At 36.3% G+C, this 12966-nt stretch overlaps 1 protein-coding gene across 5 annotated transcripts in view; it reads right to left on the bottom strand.

Annotated features, from left to right (window-relative positions):
• PKHD1L1 (PKHD1 like 1) overlaps positions 1-12966 on the bottom strand; it is a 148110-nt gene that overhangs the window by 114231 nt on the left and 20913 nt on the right. For all 5 annotated transcript variants that reach the window (XM_077846995.1, XM_077846996.1, XM_077846998.1 and 2 more), the window contains exons 10-14: positions 11499-11569; positions 10007-10117; positions 6357-6446; positions 4257-4525; positions 2661-2752 (exon numbers count right to left, since the gene is read on the bottom strand). In XM_077846995.1, the coding sequence (XP_077703121.1) occupies positions 2661-2752; positions 4257-4525; positions 6357-6446; positions 10007-10117; positions 11499-11569 (633 nt within the window). The remainder of the gene's footprint in view (positions 1-2660; positions 2753-4256; positions 4526-6356; positions 6447-10006; positions 10118-11498; positions 11570-12966) is intronic.

The raw sequence follows: 12966 nt of genomic DNA, 5'->3' as shown, positions 1-12966 counted from the left end.
AGGCAGACTTAGGTGTATCACATATTTTGTATCTGAGTGGTTAAATATGTCAGGGATGAAAGTTCTTCTCTAGTTCCTTAAATAATGGCTCCACTTATAACTTGGGAAATAAAACATGGCTTTAGGAAGCTGTTACCGATTAGATTGATTATGGTCCTCCAAGAAGCTGGGTCATCCAACTGCCTATAGAGAATAAGGCATTCTCTGGCCAGCTGTTACAGGTGATGAAAAGCTATTGGTTACCTACCTAAATCTCTATTAATGTCACCACTGCTCCCATCTTTGGAGAAGCCAGCTGGGAGTTCCTCTAAATTGCCTCACATGATTCAACAGATACCCTCTTGTATGTGAAGAGTGAGTATTCACAGTTCATGAAAGACTCTGAATAGGGGACATGTATCACCTGTCATCTTTCTAGGATGATGGGGCTATGGATCATCCCCCTCCTGGTACTGGTATTGGAGGACTACATCAGGCTCTCGGCTGCCCTGAGAACCTGTTTGCCAGCTCTGCAATGTAGGCCACAGTAAGAAGAATCATTAAATTCTGTATCCTTATTAGCAGTTTAAAAATCTTCATTAGGGACCTGCTATGTACAAGACACTAAACTGAGCACTTTGCAAACATTATTAATCTTCACAAAATCCTATAAAATATATATTATTATTATTGTCTTTGTTCATATGAATAACAGACACTAAGAGAGCTTTAAAGATCAAAAGGTTACTTAAAAATCAGTAACAGAGGTATGACTCGAAGTAGAGCAGGGTGACCAAAAAGATACACACTTAGAGATGAGGCTTTATTATGTGACTAGGATGAACCTGGAAAATGAGCTACCTTTGGAAAGGTGCCAGGGACCACTGTGAAAGGAGCCAGCTAGAATGGCCTCGATTTCAGAATTCACAGCCATCATTATAAAGGTCAGTGTATAAATTCCATACTAACTTGCAGGAGCACAGATATCACACAGCAGATGTATTATGAGTCCCTTCCATGTAAGCTCTGTGCTCCCGCCAAGCAGGGAAACTGAACGCATTTTCCAAGGCCAATGCAGAGTCTGAAATATGTATGAATGCTTAATAGCAGTAAGGATTAACTAGGTACTCTACTTACCATGAATTGGCAGTGACTCTGGTTAAAAAAGTAAATGTTTAAGTACATAAAGAAGTGACAGTCAGAGGAGGAGAAAAAGAATGGAATGCTTTCCCCATGTCGTTATTACCAAGATGTCAGTGAGAACACTGAGTATGATTGCTCTCAAGTACCTTTGATCCCAACCCTCCCTGTCTAGCTCCATCTGGTCTTCATGGTGCTGTTTGTAGGCATAATCTCATCAATGTCTGGAAGGGTGGTGTTGTAGAATGAAAAACAAAACAAAACAAAACAAAACACCTCCTACAATCTAGAAGTGAAGTGCATTTCTTCACCCCTTGATTCTAGATTTGGCCATTTACTTTGGCCAATAGGATATTAGCAAATGTGACAAAAGCAGAGTCTTAAAAAGTATATGTGCAATAACAATTTCTCTCTTTACCACTAGAAACCCACCCACCAATGTGACAAACCTAGGCTCCCCACTGAGAGGTGAGACCATGTGGAGTGGGATATCCCAAATATCTAAATTCCAACCATGCAAATGGTGGTTCTCAACATATGAGCAAGGCCGTTCTAGGCTATCAATCACCAACTAAAGTAACCAGGACCAAAAGAATTGCCCAGCCATCGCAAAAGTGGGTTGCTTTAAGTTACTAAATTTTGGGGAGTAGTTTCTTATGCAGCAAAATCTAACAGATACAAATGATAAACGGGAGATGATCCCACTGAATCTACTGATCTTCATGAAACTTAGCTACTTTGAATACACCATGTCTTTTACCTCCCTGCTTTCTAAGAATCCTTAATGGCTTTTTGAATGGGATTATCTGCTATTTGAATGACACTCTCATCTCCCTGGAACTGACCTTGTAGCACTAAGTGATGTACTCCTTAAGGGCAGGGAGTATATTTCAATATTTTTTGTATTAAATTTCCTGGCCCAGGGTCTAAAGTAAATCAATGAATATCAAACATACATTAGCTGTGGTACCAAAGCATATGGTTTTGTGTTTTTTCTCTAGAAATATTCAAGAGCACAGGTGCTTGAGCAGGGAAATTAGATGGCTGGATTGATGCAAAGGTTAGTAAGAAACTAAGAACAGGATTAGGTAAATTTCACAAAATTATCATTTCTGCAACAGGGATAATTTAGATATCAAATTCCCCAGGTTGGCTGAATGCCAGTATTCCTGAAACTATAGAAACCATATTTAACAAAAATATTAAAAAATGACAAATTATAAATTAAGCCAAAAACTAATATCACTTCCACCCATAAAACAAACTAAAAATATTTTTAGATATAAACTTACAGGGTTTTTTTGTTTTTGCTTTAAGATTTTATTTATTTATTCATGAGAGACACAGAGAGAGAGGCAGAAACACAGACAGAGGGAGAAGCAGGCTCCATGAAGGAAATCTGATGTGGGACTCGATCCAGGAACTCCAAGATCATGCCCTGAGCTGAAGGCAGATGCTCAACCACTGAGCTGCCCAGGTGTCCCTAAACTTACAATTTTTAAATACCACACAACAGTTTAATGAAAAATTTAAAAGCTTACTCTTTTCCTTTCTGAAGATGAATGTCATCTGATCTCTGTGTTGGACTGGAAAAATAATTGTTGGCATTGGAAGAATGATATGCAATCCTCACCTTATCCCAAAAAGAAAAAGAGTAAGAGAGGGAGAGGAGAACTTATTAATAGATCTTTTTTATTTATAATTTATCATTTATTATTTCTGTCAATCCTAGAACTTTTATGAATAGAAAAACAGGAAACTACCATATTTTTCTTCTAAGATCAGTTTTACACAGTGAAATAAAGTTTTTAAAAATTATCAAAGCTCACTTCATACTTTACACCCTCAACTAACATCAGCACCGCTATACCACAAACATACACAAACTGTAGCTTTTCCACAATTAGAACTGCAATGGAAAATAGAAAGATACATACCAGAAGCAAGGTTGTTATTGCTAAATAAAATATCCTTTTCCTCTGTGGAGAGCTTTTAGAGATTTAATCCAAATGAGATTACTAAAAGTAGGTGTGAAAAATGCTAAATATCACTAAATGGGTTTGTGTTCTAGAATGAGAAAACTCGGTACTTCCTGTCGGGAATGACTATCCCATCTTGGAGGAAACATGCTGAAAAGCTAGTAAAATTAGAATCCATATACTACAGGCAGCAATTTAAACTTGTTCCTCCAGTTTGGGGGACAATCTTGCCATATACACTGGGTCATAGAATATTCTTTTTATTTGATTTATTAATTTCACATTTGTGAAAATCTTCTAAAGAAATAATTAAAATGCAGAATAACTTAATGAACACATAATTTAATGAATACCCAATAATGTTTATTTTATTTGTGGTCATAAAAAGTCAGGTAAGCTAAAAATGTATCTGTAGGCACAACGTGATGCAGGTTTAGTAAACCCAGACAATAGAACACTATTCAGTCATAAAAAAATTGTATTGTGAAAATTATTTAATAAAATGTGGAAATTCTAATATGTGACAAAAATGACTATGAAATTGAATGTATAATCTTATTTATATAATAAACAGACACAAAAAGAAATGACAGACTTCAATCTCATAACCACATAATAGTGAAATAGATCTAGTAGAATAGTGAGTTATTTTTACTCTTTCCCAAGTTTCCTATGTATAGTTATAACTCTTCCATAATTAAAATAATATTTGTTTTTTTAAGATTTTATTTATTTATTCATGAGAGACACAGAGAGAGAGGCAGAGACATAAGCAGAGGGAGAGGCTGGCTCCCCTGCGAGGAGCCTGATGTGAGACTTGATCCCAGGATCCTGGGATCACAACCTGAGCCAAAGGCAGATGCTCAACCACTGAACCACTCAGGTGTCCCTAAAATAATCTGTAAAGGAAATACATATTTTTCCCTCCTAGAGAAAATTTAAGTATAGGAAAGCATTTTTTTTTAAGCCATGAGTTTTCTATGGTGATTTTATAGTTCACATTAGATGTGTTAAAATAGCCAAAAACCCAACCATGTGAAAATATACCTCATATTTTTTTTAGTATATGCATCAGCTTGGGTTTAGAATAAATGAGATACATATAAAAGTTGTCATATTGTTTTTATAATATTAAATAGTATTCTGTGGTTTCCTTACCTTATCTTTTGGATGTCCGGTTTGGCTGAAATAAATAGCATATCGGTCATCGCCTTTGATGTAGAATCTATAGACATCAGAGTCTGGAGCCACCAAAAATCCACTAAAGCGTGCAGTAAATGTGTCTTGCTCCATGGGCCAAATATAGGAAGCTGAATCTACCCAAATGGCACCCATGTACCCTGGTGTTTTTTCATTGTATTCAAGTATCTCTTCAAGGTGCACTGGCCGACTATTATTCCATATCTCAAGCTTTAGGCCTCTCCCACCTGAATATAACAAAATAGAAGAATACTCTCATCAGAATTTTCTTGTGGTGTCTCAATGGCCCTCTACTTGGGTGGTGGTTATAGATATTCTATTGCTATTCACATTTTTAGAGTATGCATGTAAACAAAACAATTACACATACCCATACACGTACCTGTACCCACAGGATAGAGTACTTTTAAGATAGTCTACAATTTATTTATTATTATTTCATATATTTGCACCTCAGATTCTACATATGTAAAATGGGAGTAATATCACTATTTGCCTGGTTGCTATGGGGATTAGAGGTTACTAAGTACATTATTTAAGATAATAATAATATGATAACTATTACCTGTGACATGATTGATGTTACTTTACATAGTTAAATCTCAAAACTTCATGATTCAGACCATTTTATTTCAAAGACTTTGCCTGATTACTCTCTCTAACAAAAGTTACTCTATTAGTGGTTTGCAACTAATCAAAGAATGGACAGTGTTGACTCTAAGATTTTTGTATTTGTTCTTCATCTTTCTAACATCACTTCTGTCCTATGATTTCATCTCCTTCTTGGACAGAATCAGAGGGAATATTCTCATTAAAGTGAACCTACACTTGCCAGTGTAAAATCTGAATTGTTTTTTCTTAATCATAAGGGAGCCATCTCACTTTTTTTTTTTCTTCCTTAAAACACATCAATCAGACAGACTCGTGCCTTCTTCCAGCAGCCTTAATCTGGTCTGGAGTGGCTGGATCTAGAAAAAGATGGCTCCTCCTCTTCAGTTGAGTTTGCTTGGAGAAAAACGTGAATACCCCTGGCAGCAACAGTGTTCTCTGATAAATACAACTTTCTTTAAAGTTATCACCTATGATGATCAAAACACTCTCTTAAACTGGGCATCTTTTTCTAATGTCATTCAAAACCAGGAATTTTAAGAGGTTAATAAACATAATTTACTTGGCTTCAAATACCAACCAGTGATATAAATAAACCAATTTCACTATGTGCACAGGATAGGAGATATATGCCCTCAAAGCCATACAGCCTCTCAGTGGTATCACTGCAGGTGTCAAAGCACCTACAGTGAGTCACAGGCCAAGGTCTGGAAAGAATTTTGAGTTCCATTTCTCTCATCCTCTATTATCACTCTTAAAACATTCTAGACAAGTAAGGATTTAACCTCTGCCATTTATTTTTTAACCACAAAAAGGCCATGCAGCCTGCACCAACATTCAGTACTCTCATTTAATCTGAAATAAAGTCATCCTCAAACTCATTCAATAGGGTGTCTCAGGAATTCAGGCTGAGTTTATTTTCATGGTACAGTTTTGAGGCAGCTATTTTAATACAAATATTTCCTGATCCAGAAAGTGTAAGGAGAAAAAGTGGAAAAAATTATTATAATTCTCACTAAAAATTCTAAAAAGTTCAAATATTTTTTGTTACTAATTGTTCTGGGTTGAATATTTGCTTCTCCTCCAAAACTCAGATGTTGAAACCTAATGTCTAATGTCACGTTATTAGCAGGTGGTGCCTTTGGGAGGTGTTTAGGTCATGAGAGTGGAGCCCTCATAATGAGGGCTTATAAAGGAGGCCCCACAGAATTCTCTAGCCCCAAGAAGGTGCTGATCTATGAGGAAGCAGGTCCTCACTAAACATCCAGTCTGCTGGCATCATCATCTGGGACTTCCCAGGCTCCAGCATTGTAAAACATAAGTGTTTGTTGTTTATAAGCTGCCCAGTCTGTGGTATTCTGTTTCAGGAGCCCAAATGGACTAAAAGACTAATGGCATATGTCTTCTTATGTAAATGTAGAATGGCCATTCTCTCTTCTGGTAACTTACCCGGATATACAGTTCTGAGAACTTCAGGTTTAGGGGGTGTCTTGCAGAATATGCTATTCTCTGTGACATTCAAAATATCACAGGTTTGACCTAGAGAGAAATAAGGTGCAGACTTATTACTACAGAGCTCCAGAATGCAAATCACAATCAGCTTATCTTGAAGTGCTTTTCTGATGAAAACCAAGTTGCATAAGCAAGAAGCAAAGTCGGGGTTTCTTCATTTCCTTTATATGTTCTGCATTAAAACTTATCACTCTGGAGCACCTGGGTAGCTCAGTTGGCTAAATGTCTGTCTGCGTTTGGTTCAGGTCATGATCTCAGGGTCCTGGGATTGAGCCCCGTGCCTTGGGCTCCCTTCTCAGCGGGAGTCTGCTTCTCCCTCTGACTTGTACTCACTCTCTCCCAAATAATTTTTTTAAAAATCTAATAAAAAATAATAAAGCTTATCACTCATTGTCATACTTTCACACAGCAACATTTTCCTGCCAAAACATCACAAGTCTGAGTTATACTCTAACTATAATCACTCAAAAATCTGAGTGATTTCTGAGAAATAAAATTTAAAAATTGATAAAACTATGTCACTGTAAAAGATTTAACTTTTGAGTCCAAAGTGAAGCCTTATATCTTGTTCCCTACAGAAAAAATGCTGAATAAGTCCATAATGTTCAGAATTTGCAAATCCAGCCATCTTAGGAAATAAATAAATCAAACAAACAAACAGTAGTGTAGTCCAAGTTCTTCAAATGAAAACAACAGAGATAATAATGCATAAATGGTATTTCCAGAGGCAGACCAAAACCAAAAGGAGTCTAAACGAGAACAATTATACAAAAGCACAATTAAAACTGAGTGAAGAGTCTATATTCCAGACTTCCACATGCCCCTCCTAGTCAGTGCCTTAAGTATTTACTGAAATGGGAATCACAGCCCATGAAAAACGAGGTAGAGGTTAGCAAATAGAGGAAAGTATCTTTGCCAAGTTTTGTTTGGTGGCCTGGAAAACTTACTTCAACACTACCTTTCACAATTTTGTATGCTTTGTGAAAGTAAGATAATTGAGATAGAAAACAATGCATTTGAACAGTATATTAAACCAACTTAGCCTATTTTGTGTGGAGCAAAGGAAAGATACATAGACAAATCATTGTTTTCAAGAAATTAACTGAGGATTCCTCAACACCCCCAATATAAATAATCCAATTAACAAATGCACAAATGAATAGACATTTTTTTTCCAAAGACGACGTACAGATGGCCAACAGACACATGGTAAGATGTTCAACATCGCTGATCATCAAGGAAATACAAATCAAAACTACAATGAGATATCACCTAACACCAGTCAGAATAGCTAAAATCGAGAACACAAGAAACGAATAGGTGTTGGCAGGAATATACAGAAAAGGGAATACTCTTGCACTTTTGTTAGGAATGCAAACAGGTGCAGCCACTGTGGAAAACAGTATGGACGTTCCTCAAAAAGTTGAAAATAGAATTACCCTATGATCCAGCAATTACACTATTAGGTATTTAACCAAACAATAAAAAAATACTATTTCAAAGGGATATATGCACCCCAGTGTTTATAGCAGCATTATCAACGATAGCCAAATTATGGAAAGAGCCCATTCATTAACTGATGAGTGGATAAAGAAGAGATAGTATATATAAAAGCCACAAAAAAGAATGAAATCTTGCCATTTGTGATGACATGGATGGAGCTAGAGAGTATAATGCTGAGCGAAGTAAGTCAGAGAAAGACCGATACCACGTGATTCCGTTTATATGTGGAATTTAAGAAAAAAATAAATAAGCAAAGGGAAAAAAGAGAGAGAGAGACAAACCAAGAAACAGACTCTTAATTACAGAGAACAAGCTGATGGTTACCAGAAGAGAGGTGGGGGTGGGTAGGTTAAATAGGTAATGGGGATTAAGGAGTACACACTTCCATAGACACATGGAATGTGTCTATGGAAGTGCTGAATCTCTATATTGTATACCTGCAGCTAATATTACACTGTACATTAACTAACTGGAGTTTAAATATAAACTTGGAAGAAGGGCAGCCCTGGTGGCTCAACGGTTTAGCACCGCCTTCAGCCTAGGGCATGATCCTGGAGACCCAAGATCGAGTATCGCATCAGGCTCCCTGCATGGAGCCTGCTTCTCCCTCTGCCTTGTGTCTCTGTCTCTCTGCCTCTCTCTCTCTCTCTGTGTCTCTCATGAATAAATAAATAAAATCTTTAAAAAAAACTTGGAAGAAAAAAATAAAATACATGCAGTTTACTATATGCAATTATACTCCAATAAATTAGTTGGAATTTAAAATTTTTAAAAATCTTAACGAAAGTAATGAAATTTCAATAAAGAAATTACTGAGGATTGAAAATCTCAAAACTTGTCACATTGATGGCAATGAAATATCATAAAAACTTAACATATTTGCATATCAACTGTATCATAATATCATAAAACAGTATCTAAATTAAAAATATTTTATGTCCCTGGTTTTGATATTTGAAATATTTATAGGGCAGCCCGGGTGGCTCAACGGTTTAGCACCGCCTTCAGCCCAGGGCCTGATCCCGGAGACCCGGGATGAAGTCCCACATTGGGCTCCCTGCATGGAGCCTGCTTTTCCTTCTGCCTATGCCTGTGTCTCTGCCTCTCTGTGTCTTTCATGAATAAATAAGTAAAATCTTAAAAAAAATAAATGAAATACTTATATTTAAAACTTCAGAAAACATATATGATATTTAAAAATCTTATTGCAAAGGCTTTAATATTTTATACAGGTGACCAGCAAGGATTCACAGGGATAGGAAGATATTACATAAATGTTAGATGAGGTTACTTTATACTAATTACATCTCTTGAAGTCACATTTTGGCAGGCTCATAGGCAGATTCCTTAAAAGTAGAAAGTACCTAAGGAGGGCTATATCAGAAAAAGTATGTGCCCAGTTACATGGCCAGACATGCAGTCCTTTGCTCAGGGTGGGTAAGGTCATTATAACTGAGTAGGGAGATCCCCACACTTGTATTCATCCTCCATCTCCCTTTTGAATTGCACAGCTCCCTACCCTGAATAAACCTATGTTATACATAAAAATGATGTATAATCAGAGAACCAAGCCCTATCACATTTGTAAAAATATAACACATTAACCAATGCTCTTTCTAAAGCCAATATCATCAGTAATTCCTGATGACCAGGTAAGTCACAATACATGAAAAGGGGATGAGAAGAGTATCCCTATACTTTAAATTTTCCCATAACTAATCCATTAAGAATTAACAACAGTTCAAGAAGAACATTTAAAAGCTTGTTAAACAAAGGGTAGATGTGTCTCCAAGTGTGGTGAGGAATTTGCGGAAGGCAGCCATGTTGCTACCATACAATGCCCTTTGGTGATGACCTCAAAGCCCAAGTCCTGGTCATGTAAAGTTGCAAGGAATAGCCCTCATGGAAAAGTCACAGCAGGAAAAGTATCAAGCCCCAGAACCAAATGTCCTGTGAAAATATTCAGCTTTAAATTTAAGACATTAATCGAAGAAAAGAAAAGACTATTATTCTTCCTACAAATTATTAAATAAAAGCCAGGAATTGTTCTTACAATGTAATATATTAAAAGCCATAAAAAATACCTCCAATGAGAACTCTGACAGGGAAATCTGTCTGGTCAAAGAACCGTCCACTTATTGTTAGCAAGGTGCCACCTTGAGTGCTTCCTCTTGAAGGGGAAATCATAGTAACCTCTGGAGGGAGGAGAAGCACATTAAATAAAATGTCATGAATATTACACATGATCCCAAATGCTTGATGTTTATAAATTTTCCAAATTACCTAGCTTTAACACATAACACAGAATAGGTAGTGGATTACCAAATTCATAAATTGAGTGTTTCTATTTTTGTCTCTGATGCAATCCTGCAGAGGACAATTAACATGGCTTTCACAGTGCCCTACATCTCATGGGGACCAGGCTTTTAAGTGGTGACTGGCACTAAAGAGATATCAGTAATGGAAGATGCAGGAATTAAGGAAAAGCAGGGCTGAGTATAGATGTTTGATTCCAAAAGAAAATATAGGAAGGGATGAGCACAGCCTCTTTCCCCCGTACTCTTAAAGAATAAATCTGTCTTCTATTTATAGGCCAGCATCTTATATTTTTCTCATATAGTAATACATTAACTATGGTTGGAAGTCTTCTGGTTTCATATATATAAGTTTTAGATATATTAGTAAAATAGCCCAGTGCATGATATATGGTAGATTCTTATTAAAATTTATTATTGAGATGCCTAGGTGGCTCAGCGGTTGAGCACCTGTCTTTGGCTTAGGGTGTGATCCCGGGATCCAGGGATCGAGTCCCATATCAGGCTCCCTGCATGGAGCCTGCTTCTCCCTCTGCCTGTGTCTCTGCCTCTCTCTCTGTGTGTCTTTCATAAATAAATAAAAATATAATAAAAAATTGTTCTTATTAGTTCTATCAAAGTTCTACATATTTTTACACACAAGTTTCACATTAAATAGAAAAAGCCAGAATATATATTTGATTGACTTTAGGACACTTTTTTTCACCTCTGAACATCTTTGAAATCTGAATGTGCCTCTCCATCACTCCTGACCCAGAATGAAGTATAATTCTTACAGTAGGATTTGTGTTTGTTTCTGACACTCTTTGAGGAGTTTACCAACCTTAGACCTCTATAAATTAAAGTAAATAATAATCTGGTTGAGTATTCTTTTGGACCACATTGAGACCATAAATCTGAGAGATTTATGGCTTGTAGTTTAAATTGACAGTGGAGATTTTTTCTTCTCCCTGGACCAACAGCCCAAGTGGATACATGCAAGTTTCCTTTCTGTCTCTTTCAGAGTGATGTGCTGGTTTCTCAATCAACCTTATATGAAAAATGTAGTTTTCTGGGTCCTAATTTAATGTCAGAGCTTCCTATTAGACTCCCCATCTTGGGTGTTCTTCCTTTCTTAGCAGTACCTAAAATAATATAGTATGCCTTAAGTCATTATCGTCATTGATTTGATAAAATGAAGTACACAAGTCTCTCTGTCTTTTTCATTATCTCTCTCTGTCATACACACACACACACACACACACACACAGAGCTCACATACCTGCATATGTTTGAAACATTGAAATTTTATTTAGAGAAGAAACAAAATACGCCATTTTTTGTGGGAAGCTCCTGCGTAAAAAAAAAAAAAAAATTCTTACTTTAAAAATGAACTTTATTTTAGGAAAATGTTATTTCTTTAGTGATATAAATGTCATAATTTGCAAAGGAGCTCAACAGAACATTTTAGAAAGACAAAAATGTTCTATATCTTGATATAGTTACCGGTTACACAAATATAAAAGAATACAAATACTCAAACATTCATTGGCCAGAACTTACTGCACACTTAAATTATGCACCTTTTATTATATGCAAATCATACCTCAATAAACAATTCTTATTAAGATAAAAATAGAGGATCATCTTTCATGAAGGCTTTTGTGTTGACCTCCCTCCTCTCTCCTCTCTTATAATCCATTCAGCATCAGAATAACTAACATTACTGAACACTTATCAGATACCATGCTAAGGTTTTTAAGCTTTTAACTTAAGATTTTTTTAAGTTTTTAAATTATTATGCCATTTTATCCTTATATCAACCCCATGAGGTAGGTACAACGCGGAGGATCTATTTATCTTACTCAAGATCATAAAGGGAGTAGGTAGCAGAAACAGATTTTGAAGCCAGGCAATTTGAGTCCTGAGTCCGGACTCCTAGCCTGTGTCCTACACAGTTCTCTTCTGCCACTAATCTGTGTGAGAGCCCAGTGAATAAAGCAGGTTAACAATAATCCACTAGAGTTAAATCACCCTTAATAAACACAGAACCTATTCATATTTTTTTGATACAGACTTACACTTCCATAGCTTGGAAAGCGAGGAAGGGAAATTAAATACTGTTTCCCTAATTACCTCAATGAAATTCATAATTAGAGATGTTAAGAAATTCAAATGTTAAGTCTCAAAACCCATCTATTATATTTATAACACACTGAACTAGAATCTAAAAGGATAATACAAATCTTATGGTTAAGGGCAGCCCCAGTGGCACAGCGGTTTAGCGCCGCCTGCAGCCCAGGATGTGATCCTAGATATGGATGAGATCGAGTCCCACGTCAGGCTGCCTGCATGGAGCCTGCTTCTCCCTCTGCCTGTGTCTCTGCCTCTCTCTCTCTCTTTCTCTCTCTCTGAATAAATAAATAAATAGTTAAAAAAAAATCTTCTGGTTGAGACCACAATAAACTCCTATAACTCTAACCCAAGCATTACAATGTGCATTTGTAAGACCACAGAGTCTCTGGAAATATCGGATGCTAAATTAATTACTTAAAAAGTTCATACTGGATTTATATTCATATGTTATAAGCTTTCAGTCATTTCTCAAAGACCTGAAATGATGCCAGCTCCAACAACATTGTCTATGGTCAGATTCTACATCTGAAAAAAGAACCCTGCTTCTTAAGTTGGTGGGAAAATTGCCTCCTGAAATAAAATTTGAATGTAATTTATTTGATATGACACTGAGG

This window comes from Canis aureus, chromosome 14, assembly GCF_053574225.1.
Source record: "Canis aureus isolate CA01 chromosome 14, VMU_Caureus_v.1.0, whole genome shotgun sequence".
Taxonomy (NCBI): Eukaryota; Metazoa; Chordata; class Mammalia; order Carnivora; family Canidae; genus Canis; species Canis aureus.
This window is presented reverse-complemented; position numbering and strand designations above follow the sequence as displayed.